Source organism: Ahaetulla prasina, chromosome 6, assembly GCF_028640845.1.
Source record: "Ahaetulla prasina isolate Xishuangbanna chromosome 6, ASM2864084v1, whole genome shotgun sequence".
Classification (NCBI taxonomy): domain Eukaryota; kingdom Metazoa; phylum Chordata; class Lepidosauria; order Squamata; family Colubridae; genus Ahaetulla; species Ahaetulla prasina.
The window spans coordinates 84,999,526-85,021,470 of record NC_080544.1 but is presented as its reverse complement, the minus strand read 5'-3'; the positions used below and the strand labels follow the sequence as shown (position 1 = coordinate 85,021,470).

General features: G+C 42.9%; 1 protein-coding gene across 1 annotated transcript; it reads left to right on the top strand.

Annotated features, from left to right (window-relative positions):
- Positions 1-3,775: 3,775 nt before the first annotated feature.
- Positions 3,776-21,529, top strand: STRIT1 (small transmembrane regulator of ion transport 1). Its single transcript, XM_058187840.1, has 3 exons — positions 3,776-4,006; positions 21,162-21,268; positions 21,367-21,529. Exons 1-2 carry the CDS (start codon positions 3,994-3,996, stop codon positions 21,260-21,262), a joined length of 114 nt encoding a protein of 37 aa, XP_058043823.1. The 5' UTR covers positions 3,776-3,993; the 3' UTR covers positions 21,263-21,268; positions 21,367-21,529.
- Positions 21,530-21,945: the final 416 nt, after the last annotated feature.

Sequence of the window (21,945 nt, the reverse complement as noted above, 5' to 3'; positions counted from 1 at the left end):
AGTAAATAGTCTCCTGATCAATATCTTCAAAAGAGTTGTTTCATTTCATTCAAGAAAGATAAATCTTGAAACTTTGGGACAGAAAGTGGGAGGAAAGTCCATAAGATAAAGGTTTTGAGAGGATAGAATTTCTGTTACCCATATTTTCTGACCTGTAAAAATAAATTTATTAAAACAGTATCTCAGTTTGCTTACACAGAGGTAGAAAGCAACAATGAGTAACAATTCTAGTAAATTGTAAGGTGGGTAAAAGTTTATTTATTTATTTATTTATTTGTCAAACATGTATGAGATAACAGGTATAAGTATAAACATGGACATGAGCATGTCAGAGCCAGTCAGAGGTGGTATTTACCGGTTCTCTGAACAACTCAAAAATTTCTGCTACCGGTTCTCCAGAACCTGTTGAATACCACCTCTGGTTTGAGGATGTAATAATGGAGTCCGGTAGAGCATTCCAGGAATTGACTACTCTGTTGCTGAAGTCGTATTTTCTACAATCGAGTTTAGAGCTATTTATCTTGAGTTTGTATCAATTGTTTGGCTGTATATTATTGTGGTCGAAGCTGAAGTAGTTGTTGACAAGTAGGATGTTGTAGCAGACAATTTTGTGTACTATACTTAGGTCAGACCATAGGTGGTGTAGTTCCAGGTTTTCCAAGCCCAAAATTTCAAGCCTGGTGGCATAAGATATTCTATTGTGAGCAGAGGAGTGGAGGTCTCTTCTGGTGAAATACCTCTGGACTCGCTCAATTGTATTAATGTCTGATATACAGTGTGGATTCCAGGCAGACAAGCTGTATTCAAGGATTGGTTACAACAGATGTTACAAAAGGAAAAGGATTTGAAAGTGAGGGAAGAGTTCAGTCCTGCTAATCTTTCAGCCCATCTAGCCATGTCCCACATGTTTTTTTATAAAATCATTGATAATTAAAATTTGAATTTACTGTACATGTATTGGGCCTGAATTTTCATCACTCCAAATTTTTGTAAACGAACTGCAATTTGCTTAAAATATAATAAGTAAATCATGGATTTTTCAAACCACAAATCAGTACTATATCTGAATGGGTCAAAACGTGTGATTTTATTTCATGAATTTGAAACTGTATTTTAGTTCAGTGTCACTATGTTTTTATGAATATATCTGACGTATGTAATTTATTATACATTCCTGCCATAATTTTCCAAGTATAGGCTTTTTCTGGTTTAGGGATTGGAGCCAACATGAGAGGCTTAACCTCTCGCCCAACATATGCTCAAACGGTTATGAAAGCAATTCTTGCCTGCCTAGTCCTGTGTATCAGAAGGCAGCTTCAAGTATTGTTGTAAGTTAAGTCTGCTTAATTTTCATCCTCCTCCTAAAATGTCCTTTCATTATGTCCTTTAAAACTGTACATTTCAAGTCTAGTTTGCTGCCTTTAGAAAAAAAATTTTTTTTTAGCTTTCATCTAATAGTTTCTTATACAAACTTCTGCAGAGACGGTTGTTGCCATGCCCTTGTCCAAAACAACAAGGACTGGAAAGCAACCAATTTGCAAAGGTCAGCGTGTCTTGTTAGGTTAGGAACGCATTGTTCATGATGGAAATTATTTCCAGTAGATCAGGCATTTGTGATATATAATTAGCAGAAATACAAGACATAGGATTGATCAGGCAACAGTTTTCCGGCAGAAAAAAAAAGTGCTTCCCCCAGTAAATTTTTAAATCACTACTTCTGTTTAGTAAAAGGACAGGACCATGTGTTGTTATATAATGACCCAGTGACTTATTCTCACCAGCATCAAATTCAATCTGCTTCATCATAGTCTCTTGACATATTATAAGACACCAGGTGGCATCAGATGGATGTTTAATAGGAGAAAGCTGATGTCATATAAGGAGAAATTTTGGACAACTCCTGAATGAAATCATCCTCAACTATTATTTAATCTGTTTCGTGCCATTTTCATGAAAACATTCATTTTCATTTGCTTTTTAATCTTGTTTCTGAGGAATAGTGATTTGCAGCAGAACACCCCCCCCCTGCATTTTTGAGCCTTCTCATTCCACATGACAAGATTGAAATTGCCTTCAAATTATTTTTAAAAGGAGAAAAAAAAATGAGTGAAATTCTCATGGGGTGAGCAGTATGATTCTTCACTTTACCTTCACTAGGAATACATTTGGCTATGCATCGATTTCCCCCATTTCTATGTCTGAATTAAATCTCAAGGCAGGTAGCCTTAGGGAATTTTTTCCAGGAATAACTCAAAAGGTGGTGAGCCAGGGAGCAAGGGCAAGGTGATAAGAGATGGAGTCCCAAAGAACAGCTTCTTTGAAGCAGTAAAGAAGGTCAAAACTACCACCAGAAGAAATGTAAAGCACCATGGGAATGCAGTGGAAAAACCAATTCTCCTTCCTCAAGATAGAAAGGAAACTCTTGGGAAATCATAGGCTTTCAGCAAAAGAAAAAACTCAGACTCAAATAAAATTCTCATCCATAGGCTTCAACCATTTTCTTTAAGTCCCCAAATCTCAGCAAAGCAAAAATTCATATACCTCGGTTTACAACAATTCATTTAGTGAACGTTCAAAGTTACAACAGCACTGAAAAAAATGATTTATGACCATTTTTCACACAATCGTTGCAGCATTCCCATGGTCACAAGATCAAAATTCAGATGCTTGGCAATCGGTTATTTTTATGACGGTTGCAGTGTCCTGGAGTCGTGTGATGACCTTTTGCGAACTTCTGATAAACAAAGTCAATGGAGAAGCCACATTAACTTAACAATCTTGTTACTACCTTAACAACTGCAGTGATTCACTTAACAACTGTGCCAACAAAAGTCATAAAACGAGGCAAAACTCACTTAACAAGTGTCTTGCTTAACAACAGAAATTTTGGGCTCAGCTGATACCTGCTTGCTATGATTAAAGATTAGGAAGAGCTGGTCTGAAAAAAAGATAGTCGCTTGAATACATTATCACAAGAAAGATGTAGGATTAAAGTTCAAAATAATTTCCTCATCTGGGACTTCCAAACTATAGGTAAAGGTAAAGGTTTCCCTCATCCATACGTGCTAGTCGTTGCCAACTCTAGGGGGCGGTGCTCATCTCCGTTTCAAAGCCGAAGAGCCAGCGCTGTCTGAAGACGTCTCCGTGGTCATGTGGCCGGCATGACTCAATGCCAAAGGCACACAGAATGCTGTTACCTTCCCACCAAAGGTAGTCCCTATTTTTTCTACTTGCATTTTTACGTGCTTTCGAAACTGCTAGGTTGGCAGAAGCTGGGACAAGTAACGGGAGCTCACCCTGTTACACGGCAGCACTAGGGATCAAACCGCTGAGCTGCCGACCTTTCGATCGATAAGCTATACTCAAACTATACTCAAACCCAAAAGTCAGATATAATATCTGGAACTATACACACCTAATTCTAGCATGTCAGTCAAGCTCTACGTGGAAATATTGGCTTCCTGAATGTTGTATTTGCAAAACAACAGCAAGAAGTGAGGCAATGCAGGAGAACCATTAACAGTTCTTTTATTAACTACAAACAATTAACTGAGGTGAGCAAGCAAGCAAGCTCTAAACTGACAGCCCTTTTATATTGGAGCTGTCAACAGCTCAGCCAATAGGAACTCCTTAATTCTCCCGCCGGCTATAGCATTGGCGGTTAACCAATCAACTGCTGGTTACTGGTCACGTGTTCTCCAGCCGAACACAACACCGAAAACTGCCAGTGATATAACAGAGACCATTAAGGGGTCAACTGGTTTGTGTTTTTAATAGTTTGTTCCATATTTGGAACTGGCATAATGAAGAGCAACTTCCTCAACACTATCTTTTCTGACTCTTGAATAAAGTTACGTGAAATGCTGGCAATCCAAAGAGAAACAGGTGCTGGGCATTCCAAATATTGCTCTATTTAAAGCCGCCTGAAAGCTCAGAGTTACAACAACAGCCTCAGAGGATTGTATCAAGTCTGTTTAGACTCACAAGAGAACAATGGCCAGAACAGGTATTATACAAACTGAGATATTTTTGAAATGTTATTCATGTAACTATATAATACGAATAGCTTATGCACTTAGTCTGGGAGTTTCTGTTGGTTTCATTCATCAAATATGGGTTTTGAATAATCTGTCTGCTTCAAATTTAAGACGTTTCCCTTACATAGTCGATGATATTATCATTCTTACTTTACTCTTACTTTAATGGTTTTGTAATTTTATGGGCATTTGCGGGGAGGTGTTTAAAGGTGAGACCTCTGATATTTTCAAGAAAACACTTGAAGTCTGAGCATAGCAATTACTTGCTCTACAATGATTGTTAATTATTAAATTAACATTGCATTTCCAGCCATAACTAGATTATTGAAACAAGGTAAGATTTTAAAATAAAGCTCAGTGCGCCCAATGCATAGATATTTTAGAATCAAATAAATGTTATTCACTTGTAACAATTTTGTTTAGTGTTTAATAATAGCAATAGCTTTCCCATTGTCAACAGTGGAGAAGTCAATTTGAGGGTTATCTCTGTGAGTATTAGCAAATTGTTTTTGCACGCTTCCCTCACCATAGCAAAAATAAATTTCATTTGTATGAGCATTGGGGGAGATTTATAGCAGCTTTGTAATATTTGATTTCTAAATATGAAAATATTCAAATGTGCTAAAATGAGAAAACGCTTGAAAGTAGACGGCAACACAATTATTTCCCTTCAGAAATGTAGAGGGGTTTTTGTTTGTTTGTTTGTTTGTTTGTTGGTGAGCTCTCTGTAGACTTAAAGGTACTTGTTTACAGCATATGTAGTTCTAAGCAGAAGAAATCATACAACACGATCCAAATTTTGGAGCCATTTTTAATTATTTTTTCCCTAGAGTTGAAAATGATTCATTTTGTGCACAGAAAAAAAGGCATGTATCTTGGCTTCTGTTTCAAACAGCAAAAGAACTTGGGCCAACCCAGAATCAAATGCAGACATTTCACCAAATTTGAAAAAATGGCGGATGAATGTCATTTCTGCTGCAGAAAGGCTTCTGTGGACATGAAATCATGAGATCCAAATACTGTACATTCGTGCCAGTTGTAATAACTTGTTGTACTACTGAAAGCATTTGTGAAGGAGAGAGGCAAAAAGATGCTGCCTTTTGATGTTTATCTATTTTTATTTATTTCATTACGTAAATTGTATGTGGTTTGCAGCTAATTAACATTACTGACAAAATCTATGTTACTCCCTTGTTTAATTAGAGAAGAAATGGCCTCAGTGTTTGAAAATACTGGTAGTCACTATTAACCTTAACTCAGACGGCTGTAATCTTTATGAATTGTATTATGACTGACTGAATTATGGATATTTTAAAAGAAAAAAATAAATACAAATCTTAGTTTGGTTGGTAAACATATAACCATGTCTATGGAATTTGGATTGCTAAGATAAATTTTTTGCACTTTTAGGCAAAACAATTAATATTAATATCACCCATTAATAATTAATACATTAATATTAAAGTTGTAAATAGATTGTACAAGACTGGATCAAATGCCAAAAATGCCTTCAAAAGTTTTGGAAAAATAAAGGTGCTTTTTCCTCTATAATTCTGATGCAAGGAGCTGTTTTTTGAGTGTGATGATTGCTCTCAATGGAATAATATCTATGTCCAGACCAGCTTTTTTGTGAAATGCAGTCCTTTTATGAGTAGAAAATGTTCTCTACTAGCAGAGCACCTTGGAATCCAAGTCAAAAGCATTTATTTGTTTTCTGTTGTTTCCATGGGGCAATATCCAATACATGGGTCATAATACGCTGAACAACTCATTGTCAGAGTAGATTGTACCTTGATGAAATTCCTACATTGAATTTTGTGGCCAGCATAAAGGTAAAAGGTAAAGATTCCCTCCGCACATATGTTTTAGTCGTTCCCGACTCTAGGGGGTGGTGCTCATCTCTGTTTCAAAACGGAAAAGCCAGCGCTGTCTGAAGACGTCTCCCTGGTCATGTGGCCGGCATGACTAAACGCCAAAGGTGCAGGGAACGATGTTACCTTCCCATCAAAGGTGGTCTCTATTTTTCTACTTGCATTTTTTATATGCTTTTGAACTGCTAGGTTGGCAGTAGCAGCGACAAGTAGTGGAAGCTCACCCTGTTATGCGGTACTAGGGATACAAACCGCTGAACTGCTGAACTTTTGATTGACAAGCTCATGGTCAGCATATTTCACTCTAAAAAAGGATGAGACAGATGGAACCTTGCAATCTTTTTACAAGAAGTTTACAGAAATGAATGGGATCAGTTTTAAGAGAGAGAGAGAGAGACAGATACAAGCATACATTCAAGAATGCACTGGCAGAAAAACAGATGTTAGAAATGGAAAAGGTAAGAAATATAAATTCTGGTTAACTGATAGACTCTCAATAGAGTACTGTTTGTTCTGGCCCTGCATGGATAATCTGAAGATCACATGAAAAGTAAGCAAACAATTTGCTGAGATCTTGCACCTGCTGGACTCCCTTGAAACTGGACAGAAATGAACCCATCCTAAGAAATTCTTTCTGGACTTCAACATCTTTCTCTGCTTTGTTCATTGTGATGGTTTGGTGTGGGGTCTGGAGCATATTTACCATGGCTGCTGATTGGTGGATCCCTCTCCCAAAATAAAATGGGCAGCAAAGGTACTGGAAGAAAGAAGAGGTACCTACAATAGAAGAATGGATATTGAAAGTCATTAATTTGGCTGAGATGGCTAAAATCTCAGCTTTTTTGAAAGACAATACGCAGGAAAGATATTTAATTGAATGGAAAAAATGGATTGAATATCTACAAAACAGATATCAGATTAAGAAATATCAGATTGCCTTTGAATAATTAGGAAGTATTATTTTATGTAATGGGGAGGGGGTTGGGAGATGAAAAGATTTGGATGAGGTTAATTGGATTAGAAGGGAAAATTTTACTCTATTTTTAGTTTATGTATAACAATACCTTGTGATTGACCCGGGAAGCTGGGGGGGGAGGGAGGGGGGAAGGGGGTTTTCTGGGAGGGAGGGGAAAAAAAAAGGGGGGGAAAATGTTTTTGTTTCTTAAAACTTTTTCAATTAAGAAAAATGGGCAGCAAAGGTGAGCACTGAGCTGGCACAAGCCAGAAAACAATATTTTTGATACATAGCAGGAAAAAAATGGGTAGAGGTTACCTTTTGTAGGAAGGCTACTACGGGCAAAGGATTTGTGCCAGTGCCAAAATCTAGGTCACTACTAGGTAGCAAAGGGAATTTCATTTTCTTTCTACTGGGAATCTAGATTTTGGCACCACAGGTATAGTGATCTCCATCAAGGACTTATGCAGATCTATACTCAAAAGGCAAGTTTGAATAAATTGTAGTGAACCAGTTTTAATTTTGCCTTGGATTTTATTAGGTAAATGGTATATCACAATGTTTCCGATACTGAAGTAGAGATAGCAGACAGGAAAATCATACAGCAGTCCATCATGGTTATTCATATAGCATGCTTTTCCTGACCACTGGAAATCCACACTGTTATGCTTAACTTATGTTGAAAGATTATTTTCTGAGGGCTACACACTTAGTTAAATAGAATGTAGGACAATGGCTTCAAAAATAGAACTTGGGTTTTTTTTTTTGTTACAAGTGGCACTGTAGAATACTTAAGTTTTGTTCTTTAGAGAGTCTCCCCATTGGCTTCCCTAGACGTTCATTTTGGCAAGCAGCAGTCACGTTTCCTCAAATTGTGTCAGCTATTTGCTTGCTTGCTTGTAATAATTCCCCTGGAATCATTTTTCCCAGCCAGCTGTTGTCTGATTCCTGACACAGGGAAGCTCTGCGGGACATCTCTGACCCTTTGACATCATCTGACTTCCATTAAATTGAATTTTTGTTAAAAAAGCATCTTGATGTTGCATTCATTTGTTCTTTTTATAGCTCTTTCTTGTTCTATTAACTAATATTAAGGTATTTGTATAAATGAATGCCATAATGATGGGTAGGTTGTCTAGTTTAGCTGGCTTCTGTATACTTAGCTCAGGGACTTTATACTACACTTCCAGACATACATGAATCATATTATTAAAGCCAAATTATATTATATATTTCCGCAAGCATTTACTTTGTGCACCTAGTAAGAATATTAAACATAAGAATAAATGGCAATAATTCAATTTATTCTATGGGAGAACCTAAGATTTCCTAAGGTCTGGGTATGTTCCTAAAAACATTCCTGAGTTTCATTAGTTTATAAATTCACTGTAACAGTAGGACAAAATTTAAATGTGCAGGAGGATTGCTATTAAAAGCTTGCTTCTTTATTTAATGATATTTCTAGGTCAACGTTCTCCCAACAGATTCTGGGCAGCAAATAATAAAACAGCAACGATTCAATTAAAACAAGCAACAAATGCAATAAAATTCCTTTTCAAAAACAAAAACATCATGCTGAACCTAGTAAGCTTGAGCCAAAGGCATGATTAAATTAAGCAAATTTAACATGTTTGCAAAAAGCCAGTAGCTTTGAAACCCTACATACTTATGGGAATTCCATAAACTGGAGGCTACTGCTGAGAAGGCCTTATACTTTGTCTATACTCCACTTACTACAGAAAGTGAGGGGGAGGAAATAATAGTATCTCCAGTTTGACTCATGGTAGTGATATACAATTGGTTGATGTCAAGGTATTGTTTACATCTTATCCTAAATCAATGGATAACTGTTAAGTTCTGGAAGTAACGAGGCTGGAGACCAGGGTAGTGACAACAGCTCTTTAATATAGGGTGAACCCAGCAACAGGCTGGGGGGAAAAACCTCTCCTTTTATACAGTTCTGCTGGAGGCTTCGTCCAATCAGCAACGTGCTGATTTCCCGCTCAAATATTTAAAGGTACAAACATGAATACATAACACTCCTCCCCTCCCAGAAAACACTTTGCCTCTATTTACATATTTATTTACATGTTATTTTTCGACGTAGTCACGCAAATAACCTGGGCGTCTCCTAGTTCTTTCTGACCTGCGCGGTTCAGTTCTGGGTGGTGTTTTGAGCTGGTCGGAGGGCTGTTTTCTCCTCCCAGCTCTTTCTCTGGGCCAACGGGCTCCGGATTATTGGCCGACTTTTTCTTGGCCATCCGGCCTTGGATTAATTTTGGAACTTTCCTGCTGCTTCCTCGGGACCTGATGGCGTCGCTGGAACTCTGGGACCTCAGCTAAGTCTTGCGCCTCCCGGTCATTGTCAGCTGTGGATTCAAATTGGTATTGGTCATGATTTGTTTCATTTGGTTCGGTTTGGTCAGTTATTCGTTTCTTAACTGATCTATGTGGCGCCCACACTCGGTTGTCTGGTAGCTCTACCACGCACGATTTTGGGCCGGTTATCTTTATTATTTGTCCTGCGAACCAACTAGGGCCGTCCCCATAGTTTCGGCCCACACCCGTCGCCTATGCTCATTTCCTTGTCTTTTCTAGTTTTCCTTGTAACCCTCTGGTGTGTAATGGGGTTCAAGCGGTCAAGTGGGCACCGGAGTTTCCGTCCCATTAGCAATTCGGCTGGGCTTTTCCCGTGGCCGTGCTTGGGGTTCTGTGCTGGACGGCTAGGAAAAAGTCTATTTTGTTTGCCAGTCACCTGGCTTGAGCCTGGACAATGCCTCCTTAGCGCCCGGACGGAACGCCTGCAAGGCCATTCGACGCAGGGTGGAAAGGCGCAGAGAGGGCATGTCGGATGCCTTCCTCTGCCAGGTATTCTTCAAACTGGGCTGCCGTGAATTGGGGCCCATTGTCGGACACCAGAGTGTCCGCAACCCGTGAGTTGCGAATAGGTGGCGCAGAGTTGCGATTACTGCTTCGGCCGTAGTGGATTTCATGATTATGATCTCCAACCATTTAGAAAATGCATCCACAACCACTAGGAATGTTTGGCCGTGAAAGGGCCAGCAAAATCAATGTGGATTCTTGACCAGGGCCCTTGGGGCTTTTCCCATTCTCTGACTGGGGCCGTTGGGGTAGAGGTCTGGACTCTTGGCAAGCTTGGCATTTCCCTACCCTCTCAGCAATCTCTGCGTCCATGAGTGGCCACCATACATAGCTTCTAGCTAACCCTTCATCCTTACGATCCCTGGGTGACCTCGTGGAGGAGGTCCAATACCTTTCCCTTAGCTTCTCAGGAATTATTACACGATCACCCCATAACAGGCACCCCTTGAGCCGAGAGCTCATCTCGCTTTTTAACAAATTCTTTGAACTGCTCGCCCGCGCAGCGGGCCACCCTCTCTGTACCCAACCGAGTACAGTCCTTAACACAATGTCGGTATGATGCCCGAGCCACTTCCTTAGATGTGACTGGGCCAGAGTCCAACGAGTCAATAAGTAGGATGGGCGTCCCGGAGTGGGGTCTTCGGTCGCCCCTGGTAGTGGGCATCGGCTTAACGCGTCTGCATGCCCCACTTCTTTTCCTGGTCGGTGCTGCAGCTTGTAGGAGTAAGCGGCTAAGAATATAGTCCAACGGGTCAAGCGTGGCGAAAGTGCCACAGGCGTTGGGCGGTCGCCAGCCAGTATCCCAAGTAGCGGTCTGTGGTCAGTCACGATTTCAAAATTCCGCCCAAAGACATACTCGTGGAATTTTTTGACCCCTGACACAATGGCTAGTGCTTCTTTGTCTAATTGGCTGTAGTTCCTCTCTGGGGAGGACATCGTTCTAGAGTAGAACGCTATGGGGGCTTCTGTGCCGTTTGGAAGTCTATGGCTGAGTACAGCCCCCACCCCATAAGGGGAGGCATCGCAAACCAGCACTAGGGGTAATGAGTCGTGATATTGGATGAGCAGGCTATCACTTGAGAGCAGGTTCTTTACTGCTTCAAAAGCCCTATTTTCTGACTTTCCCCAAGACCAAACAGTATTTTTCCTAAGAGCCTATGCAGCGGTTCCAAGAACGGTTGCTTTGTTCTTTAAAAAGACCGCGTAAAAATTAACCAATCCCAGGAATGCCTGCAGCTCTGCTTTGTTTTTGGGCGCTGGAGCCTTCCTAATTGCCTTAACCTTGCTCTCAGTAGGGTGAATTCCTTTCTTGTCTATCCGATAGCCCAAGAAATCGACGGATTCGACCCTATCTGGCATTTGTTTGTCTTGACTTTTAATCCGGCTGTCCGGAAAATGCTCAAGACCTTTCTTAACCGCTCCCCCAATTCCTCCATGTTTTCCCCTGAAATTAGGACATCATCGAAGTAGGGAACTACCCCTGGGAGCCCCTGCAGTAGTCGTTCCATCAGGTTTTGGAACAGCCCTGGTGCCACACTGACCCCAAATTGCAATCGGTGCACTTGAAGGCCCCCTGTGCGTCACAATCGCTTGGGCTTCAGCTGTGCGGGCGCCTACTGGCAGTTGTTGGTAGGCTTGGGCCAAGTCTAACTTTGCAAAGACTTGCCCTTGCCCCAAAGAGTGCAATAAGTGTTGCACCACGGAACCGGTAAGCGCTTTTCTGTAAGGCTTTGTTAAGCGCCGCCTTGTAGTCAGCGCAAATTCTAATTGACCCGTCCGGTTTTATGGGGGTGACGATTGGCGTCTCCCACTTTGCGTGATCGACTGGCACCAAAATCCCCTGATTAATGAGCTTATCCAGCTTCTTATTGATTTTTGGTTTTAGGGCAAAGGACTCTCCTCGCCTTAAGCCTAATGGGGCTACCTGGGGGTCTAAGTTGAAGGAAATAGGGGTCCCCTTGTACTTGCCCAGGCAGTCCTTGAAGACATCTTCGAACTCGTTAAAGAGAATGTCTTTCAGGTTACAGTCACTTCTGTAGATGCCAGTCACTCCCATGCCCAGGGCACGAAACCAGTCTAGTCCCAACAGACTGGGCAGAGTTCCTTCGACGATCGTGATGGGCAGGGTCTTTTTATGTGGCCCGTATCGACTCGGACGGAGGTGGTCCTCGAACAGGGATGCGATTCCCCTGGTAGTCGTGCACTCGTAGCCGTTGTGCTTGCAGGTGGCGCTTCGCGACGGACGGCAGCGACTTCGCCAAAGTGTCCCAGGACATGATGGTGATCGCTGATCCCGTGTCTACTTCAAGCCGGCACCGTACTCCCTCTATTTTTGGCTTGGTGAAGATCTTCTTCTCCACTTTGGTCGAGGCGCGGCCTATGACCACAGTTGTTTGGTTGGAATCGCGCCTTTTTGTTTGAGCCAATCGCGGGCCGCCTTGCCGATTCCGCGCCTGATTGGCCGATTTGAATTTTCGGCGGAAGGTTGGGCGCTCGACAAACTTGAGCTAGGTGCCCTTTCTTCCCACACCGCCGACATGTCGCGTCTTTAAACTTGCAGCGTTGGCGCTGGTGTTGACCCCCGCAGCTTCCGCATTCGTCTCGGTCCCCTTTGTCGCGTTTCTCGGTGCGGCAGACCCCTTCCTCGTCTTCACCGCCGGATTCGGTCTGAACCTCCTCCTGGTGCACCGGAGTTGCCTTCGCCGCCTTTTGTGGGACCGGCTTCTGCAGTGTCTCTGCCGCTTGGGAGGACATTTCATGTGCTCTGGCTTCGCCCAGAGCGTTGGCTAGCGTGAGGTTGCTCTTTGCCAGCAGCTGTCGCCGCAAACGGATGTCTTTGACCTCGGATGAGTTGCTCGAGGAGCACCTCGCCCAGGTCACGGTATCCGCAGTCCTTGGACGCTTCTTAGGGCGCCATGTAGTCACCATGGATTCGCCTCCATCTGCCTTCGCCTCCGAATTCAAACCGCCGCACGTATTTGGACGGCGTTGGTGAAATGGTTTCTTAGTAAAGTCTGCAGAGTTGGCCACGACACCGACTGCAACGGCGTTGGCTCTGCCAGGGCTTCCGCGATGTCGATGACCTCCGGACCGCAGTGGCTTAGGAAATAAGCCCTCTTTCGGTTATCCGGAATTCCGTGCAGTTCGTTGGCTTCTAGAAAACTTTCGAAACGGGTCATATACGTTCCCCATTTCTCTTTAGCCGGGTCAAACGGTGCGGGCGGAGTGTAACTGGCCATCTCCGCTTTTCTGCCCTGGGATTGCTGGGTTCGGGTCTATCGTGCTTCAGCTCGGTTCTGGTTCTCCTCAGCCTCGAGATCCCACCTTCGTCGCCAATGTTAAGTTCTGGAAGTAACGAGGCTGGAGACCAGGGTAGTGACAACAGCTCTTTAATATAGGGTGAACCCAGCAACAGGCTGGGGGGAAAAACCTCTCCTTTTATACAGTTCTGCTGGAGGCTTCGTCCAATCAGCAACGTGCTGATTTCCCGCTCAAATATTTAAAGGTACAAACATGAATACATAACAATAACCATCCTTCCTGAAGATATTAAATAGTACAGGGGAACCCTAAGAAAACCCACACTGGAGCAATTGGGGTACTGAGCGTTTTTCATCTAGCACCACTGACTGGTATCATTCAGAGAGGAAAATAGTATCCCCCGTTCCTCTCAGATAAGCTTTAATTCATTTTCGGAACGCAGGCCAGCACACAGTGACGTAAAAGTTAGCCATCACTGATATAGCCTATAGGCTAATAAATATATACACATGGTGGTTTACTCCCGGTTCGCCCCAGTTCAGGTGAACCAGTAGCGGCAGCAGCGGGAGACTCCGCCCACCCACCCAGATGTCATCAAAAAAGGCCTATGCATGCACAGAAGCGCCGTACGCTCGCAAAGCGAGCAAGTGAGCACCCCTGCACGCTATCGATAACGAACTGGTATCACCGGTATTTGAAACGCACTACTGATACACACACACACACACACACACACACAAGAATCCTCTGTAGTTGATTTACATTTCTTTAGGTGGGTATTGGTATGATTTATTTAATTCTTTTTTGACTAGAGAGCATTCAAGGCAACTTATAAGACAAATGAAACATAACTTTTGCATTTAAATTAAATTACAATGAATTTATATTCATTGTAATTAATTAATTACTTTAATTGATATAATTTAATCAATTAATAATTAATTAATTGATATAATTTACTTGGACTCCAGCAAAGCATTTGATAAAGTAGACCATAAGCTACTACTAGATAAAGTACAAAAATGTGGTCTAGACAGCACCACCACCAGATGGATTCGTAACTGACTGACCAACCACACTCAACGTGTAGTCCTCAACGGAACTACATCCACATGGAGGGAAGTATGCAGTGGAGTACCCCAAGGCTCTGTTTTAGGTCAAGCACTCTTCAACATCTTCATCAATGACTTGGACAAGGGGATAGATGGGGAACTCATCAAATTTGCAGATGACACCAAGCTGGCAGGAATAGCCAACACTCCAGAAGATAGGCTCAAGATACAGAAGGATCTTGACAGACTTGAACATTGGGCGCTAACTAACAAAATGAAATTCAACAGTGAAAAAAGTAAGGTTCTACATTTAGGCAAAAAAACAAAATGCACAGGTACCGGATATGTAGTACCTTGCTCAATAGTCGTAACTGTGAGAGGGATCTTGGAGTCCTAGTGGATAACCATTTAGTTATGAGCCAGCAGTGTGCAGCAGCTGCTAAAAAAGCCAACACAGTTCTGGGCTGCATAAACAGAGGGATAGAATCAAGATCACGTGAAGTGTTAATACTACTTTATAATGCCTTGGTAAGGCCACACTTGGAATATTGCATTCAGTTTTGGTCGCCACGATGTAAAAAAGATGTTTAGACTCTAGAAAGAGTGCAGAGAAGAGCAACAAAGATGATTAGGGGACTGGAGGCTAAAACATATGAAGAACGGTTGCAGGAACTGGGTATGTCTAGTTTAATGAAAAGAAGGACTAGGGGAGACATGATAGCAGTGTTCCAATATCTCAGGGGTTGCCAAAAGAAGAGGGAGTCAAACTATTCTCCAAAGCACCTGAGGGTTGAACAAGAAGCAATGGGTGGAAACTAATCAAGGAAAGAAGTAACTTAGAACTAAGGAGAAATTTCCTGACAGAACAATCAATAAGTGGAACAACTTGCCTGCAGAAGTTGTGAATGTTCCAACACTGGAAATTTTTAAGAAAATGTTGGATAGCCATTTGTCTGAAATGGTGTGTAGAGTTTCCTGCCTGAGCAGGGGGTTGGACTAGAAGATCTCCAGGGTCCCTTCCAACTCTGTTATTATGTTATGTTATATTAATTTAATTTTTAATGGCTACACCCCCATTTTAGAGTCTGTCTTCTGTCTTAGCCTGATTTATACAGCTGAAAAAAAATGATTGGACTCAAGATTCATATTACAATATGTGTGTGGTGCATTATTTTACATCCAGTACATTTTAATGGTACATTCTGTCATGCTCCACTCAGTATTTATATCAGGCTACAGTATTTGGTATTAATCCACTGACCTAGTTTTTTCTCTCTCTCTCTATCTCTTTCACACACACATGGATACACACAACACACATACACACACACACAAATCCTAGAGCCTGCACATTTTAAGTTATAAATTCAAAACTGACTCAGTGCCTCTTTACTATTAACACAAACAAAGTATCTTTTATTGTAAGTCTAGTAAATGAGGTAGCTTACTTTATTCCTAATTAGGATGTCATAGGCAGATGGCTTCCTTAGTTTAAAACCATGCCAAGGAATTGCCCTAAGCAATTGTGGTTTTTTAAAAATAAAACAGCTTAGAAAATTCATTACAATACGCATCTGAATGTATATTTTTTAAAATGCTGAGAGATCGTCACTTTCAGGTTCAGTTTCAGCACTGATGATGTTTGAATGATGGATAATGCATTCTTCTCTTCCACTTCTTTTAATGCAGCTATAATTATGTAATGGAATGTGAAAAAAAAACTTTGGGAGAACAGGCAAAAAGCCTGGTCAGGTCAGATAAGATACAGCAGTGGTCCACAACCTTTGCAGCTTGGTGGCCTGGCTGGGAGTGGGGGGAAGAAGGGAACTGGAGTATGTGAGTAGCAGGCATACATGCACTCAGCTCAACATGCACAAGTTGAGGTGCGCATGTGTGTGCATGTACACAGGCCCACTGCTTGTTCAAATTGAGTTATGCACATATGCGTGTGTGCCCGCCTGCCACTCGTGTGGCCCGGTTGTGAATAGGCCATGGCCTGGTAGTGGGCCATGGCTCAGGAGTTGGAGACCTCTGAGCACAGCCCACAGCTAGATAATGAGTGAAAATTCTCAGGAGAGTTCCCTTCTTAGTTTTACAAACAGTAAAGGAGACAGGGGTGGGGAAGAATTGTACTTTCAGACTTGCAAGTGTCTGTCAATCTAGCATTACAATAAAATAGCTGATCTGGTTTTGATTCTATTTGGCTTACCCTGCAAGGCTGTCATTGATCTTGTATACTGCTTATAGATGACCTACAATACATTATATAAAAATTATACGGTATATATATATATATATATATATATATATATATATATATATATATATATATATATATATATATATATATTTTCTGAGGTTTTTGCGGGTATTTGTATGTAGGTCTTTGGTTATTCGGGTTTTCTCCCGCTTAAAATTGGAAGTGTCTTGGCGACGTTTCGACGAAGTCTCATTCGTCATCTTCAGGCTTCAGCTTCGTGCTTCTGGGAGCAATGCACATTTTACGCGGGAGAAAACCCGAATAACCAAAGACCTACATATATATATATATATAAATAAAAATATAAATGTAGTTGCCGAGAAAGTGATGAGCATCTCTCAGTGTGCCAATATGATTCCATTGCTCTCTCTGAGCTAAACTGACTACTAGTTAGCCTCGGGTGCATTTCAAGGTGCTGGTTATATGGATGGTCTTGACAAAATTATGCAAGTTTACATAATGTAATGTAAATAATGTAAAACATTTTTTAAGTCCTGAACATCCAGTTCATATGTAGAAGTGGCTCAAATGGACACCTCCCTAATTTACTCAATGGCAAGAAGGAAAATAGGGTATAAAATAATCCAATTTCTTCTTGTGTTACTATACTTGTGTTACTTGATGTTAGGTAATGCCCGGTCCGTGGTTAATAAAGCCCCCCTGATTTGCGATCTTATTCAGGGGGAGTCCGCGGACCTTATGGGCATTACAGAGACCTGGTTGGGTCCGGGGGGGGTTCCCCTCGTTGAGCTGTGCCCTCCAGGTTTCCGAGCATTTCATCAGCCGAGGGCCCAAGGTAGGGGTGGGGCGGTGGCAGTTGTCATTAAGGAAGATCTAGAGCCAAGGGAGGCCACTGTTCCTCAGATTGCCGGTTGTGAATCCCTCTATGTGAGGTGGGGCCATAGGAATCAGTTGGGCTTGTTGATCGCGTACCTGGCTCCTTGCTGCGTGACCACAGCCCTGCCCGAGCTGTTGGAGGTACTTGCCTCTGTGGCGGTTGAGACCCCCAGACTCATAGTCATGGGGGATTTCAACTTGCCATCGGCTGGCTTGCTATCGACTGCAGCTCGGGAGTTCCAGGCTTCCATGACGGCCTTGGACCTGATTCGGGTAAATGATGGCCCCACGCACATGGGGGGAGGCACACTGGACCTGATTTATATCTCTGGACAGTGGTTAAATGATCTGGAACTAGATGATTTACTAACAGAACCGATGTCATGGTCCGATCATTTTCTCCTTCGACTAGACTTCCGAACCGCCATCCACCATCGCAGGGAGACGGAACCTATATGGTGGTTCCGTCCCAGGCGCCTGATGGACCCTGAGAGGTTCCTGACGGAGCTTGGGCCATTCCCTGAGGATCTGGCCCACGGCACGACTGAGGAACTAGTCGCGGCCTGGGAGCGGGCCGCGGCTGGGGCCTTGGACCGTGTCGTGCCTTTGCGACCTCTGACCCAGCGCAGATCTCGTCTGGCCCCTTGGTTCTCCGAGGGGCTGAGGGAGATGAAACACCGGAGAAGACGTCTAGAGAGCACCTGGAGGTCCAGCCGTTCCAAAGCTGATCGGACACTAGTTAGGTCCTACTCTAGGACCTACCTAGTGGCAATGAGGAAGGCAAGGCGCTCATACGCCTCCACCCTCATTGCGTCGGCAGATAACCGCCCGGCTGCCCTGTTTCGGGTGACCCGCTCCCTCCTTCATCAGGAGGTGCGGGATGACCCGTTGCAGGGACGTGCCGAGGAGTTTAGTGGTTATCTATACGATAAAATCGCTCAGCTCCGGGATGGTCTGGACCGAAATTGGGATGATCCAAGCGAGGGAGAGGAGACACGTCTTGTTGAGTCCATTTGGGATGAGTTTGACCCTGTGGCTCCCGAGGACGTGGACAGGTTGTTGGGGAGGCTTCACGCCACTACATGTTTACTGGACCCGTGTCCTTCCTGGTTGGTACTGGCCACTCAGGAGGTGACACGAGGCTGGCTCCAGGGGATTATCAACGCTTCTTTGTTGGAAGGGGTTTTCCCTGCCGCCTTGAAAGAGGCGGTGGTGAGACCCCTCCTCAAGAAGCCCTCCCTGGACCCAGCTATTTTGGGTAATTATCGTCCAGTCTCCAACCTTCGCTTTGTTGCGAAGGTTGTAGAGAGTGCTGTGGCGCGACAGCTACCCCAATACCTGGATGAAGCCGTCTATCTAGACCCGTTCCAGTCCGGCTTCCGACCCGGGTACAGCACGGAGACAGCTTTGGTCGCATTGGTGGATGATCTCTGGAGGGCCAGGGACAGGGGTTATTCCTCTGCCCTGGTCCTATTAGACCTCTCAGCGGCTTTTGATACCATCGACCATGGTATCTTGCTGCGCCGGTTGGGGGGATTGGGAGTGGGAGGCACCGTGTATCGGTGGTTCTCCTCCTATCTCTCTGACCGGTCGCAGACGGTGTTGACAGGGGGGCAGAGGTCGACCGCGAGGGACCTCACTTGTGGGGTGCTGCAGGGGTCGATTCTCTCGCCCCTTCTGTTCAACATCTATATGAAGCCGTTGGGTGAGATCATCAGTGGCTTTGGGGTGAGATACCAGCTGTACGCGGATGACACCCAGCTGTACTTTTCCACCCCAGGCCACCCCAATGAAGCTGTTGAAGTGCTGTCCCGGTGCGTGGAAGCCGTACGGGTCTGGATGGGGAGAAACAGGCTCAAGCTTAATCCCTCCAAGACGGAGTGGCTGTGGATGCCGGCACCCCGATTCAGTCAGCTGCAGCCGCGGCTGACTGTTGGAGGCGAGTTATTGGCCCCAAAGGATAGGGTGCACAACTTAGGTGTCCTCCTGGATGAACGGATGTTGTTTGAAGATCATTTGACGGCCGTCTCCAGGGGGGCCTTCCACCAGGTTCACCTGGTTTGGCAGTTGCGCCCCTTCCTTGATCGGGATGCCTTGTGCACGGTCACTCATGCGCTCGTTACCTCTCGCTTGGATTATTGTAATGCTCTCTACATGGGGCTCCCCTTGAAGTGCACTCGGAGGGTTCAGTTAGTCCAGAATGTAGCTGCGTGGGTGATAGAGGGAGCTCCGCGTAGCTCCCATAAAACACCGCTCCTGCGCAGACTGCACTGGCTACCTGTGGCCTTTCGAGTGCACTTTAAGGTTTTGGTCACTACCTTTAAAGAGCTCCATGGCTTAGGGCCTGGGTACTTACGGGACCGCCTGCTGTTACCACATGCCTCCCACCGACCCGTACGCTCTCACAGAGAGGGACTTCTCAGGGTGCCATCCGCCAAGCAATGTCGGCTGGCGGCCCCCAGGGGAAGGTCCTTCTCTGTGGGGGCTCCCACACTCTGGAACGAACTTCCCCCGGGTTTACGCCAAATACCTGACCTTCGGACATTCCGTCGCGAACTGAAGACACATCTTTTTATTTGCGCGGGACTGGCTTAAATTGAATTTTATTAAATTTTAAATTCTTATTAACTAATTTTAAATGGGGGTTTTAGTTCATTGTATACTTTTCAGGCCAATTTTAAAATAAGTTTTTTAATTGCATTTTAAATTGTATATTGTACTGTTTTATTTTGCCTGTACACCGCCCTGAGTCCTTCGGGAGAAGGGCGGTATAAAAATCAAATAAATAAATAATCAATCCCAGTAAATGTAATTTTAGCCTTCCTGTGTTGATTTTTTTGTTCTAGTCTATCTCATGGGACCAGAGATAAACTTTATAGTTTATCATCTGTAAAACTGTTCATGATATATGACCCATTTATTTGATGGACTGCTTGTGCCCAGTTGTTTCTATGTACCCGGTGAGATCAGGCAGAGTATTTGGGTCCTATAACTTAAGCTATGTCATCCAGAAGGACCTAGGAGGATATGTTCTCTGGCATGATATCTGCCCTCAATACACAAATAGAATATCATTCTGAACATCTGATTTAATATATTTAAATGGCAGTTTCTAAAATGTTATTATGTGTAACATTTGCAAAGAATATATCATATGCATTATTCAGTAAAGAATGCATCCCAAATGTTCATCTTACTGATGTCAGCGTTCCAGAAAACACCACCTGCAGAAAAGACTCCGAAACCAGCATCTTTCAAAGTTCTTTTACTAGCATAGGTAAACTGGCACAGTTGGATGAAAACCGAAACTCCTTCTCCAGTTCAAACCCAGCCTGACCTTGACCAGCAGGAAAAATGTGTTGTTATGTCTAATCATTTATTTATTTTATTTTATTTATTTATTAAATTTGTATACTGCCCTTCTCCTGAAGGACTCAGGGTGGTTTACAGCCAATAAAACCACAATACATATGATACAGATTAAAAACAGTATAAAAACTAATTCAATATACGACCTAAAAATTTTAAATACAATTAAAAAACGCATTTAAAAGCCCCAATTTAAAACTACATTTAAGCTAGTCCTGCACGTCGAAACAACAACGTCTTCAGCTCGCGGCAGAAGGTCCGGAGGTTGGGGAGTTGATGGAGCCCCGGAGGTAGCTCATTCCAGAGGGCAGGAGCCCCCACAGAGAAGGCCCTCCCCCTGGAGGTCGCCAGCCGACATTGTCTGGCTGACGGTATCCGAAGGAGGCCCTCTCTGTGAGAGCGCACTGGTCGATGGGAGGCTACCGGTGGCAGTAGGCGGTCCCGTAAATATCCTTGCACTACCACCCTCCTCCCTTCCTTTCCCACAGAGGAGAATTGTGGCAGCATATGGAAACCTTCGGCCTAGTACGGCTTCCAAAGCTGACAACTGAGCTACAAATTTGCTTATAGTCAATCATATTTTTTTAAAAAATATTTTCCCATTGTGTAAATAAAATCTTCATTCTTTCTTTTTAGAGGCAGAGCCATTGCCGTATTCCAAGTATGTTGTACCCGTTCTTCTCATGATTGGCTGGATTGCAGGTTGTGCGTTAATGGTTTATTATGTCTTCTCTTAAAAAAAGGTTAGTGGTGATAACATTACATCTAGAATAATAAATATTATGAACTCCACCTTTCATGACTAGAATTTATTAACTATTTTTTTTTTTTTGCTATACAGGAAAGAAGACTTTGCAAACCAGCCTGAAGGCTAATGAAGACGGTCTGTTTCTTAGTTTAAGAAAATACTGTTTTGATAATCTTAACAATGAAAACATAATACAATTTATACATTTTGTCTTCCAGATCTTTAATAGAAAACAAATAAACAAATCAGTTTTGTACATATATGTAACTTTTAATGAAAATTGCATTAGACATTTAGTAATAGAACAATACTGGTCCATATGCTGGCAATATTTTATATTGTGATATTTATAGAAAGAAGCATTATTTGTCGTATGCTGATAGGCAATGTAGAAATTCAAATATTTTGTTGCTTGTAGTTAGAAAACAATTAAATTGCTTCATAGCTGTCATCGTTGCCTTGTGTTTCCCGTACATTATATAGTACTATAATAATATTTTAACATGATTTGGGGACTTTTAATTTTGTTTCATAAGAAGCATCTTTTTTTAAAAAAATGATAATAACTTGACTTTCAAGAAATGAAAGATAAAATTTGAGGTTATATTTCATTGGTCTCAAATATTTTTAAGAATAATCAGAATCATAAATGTTTCACAAATTGGGCTAATC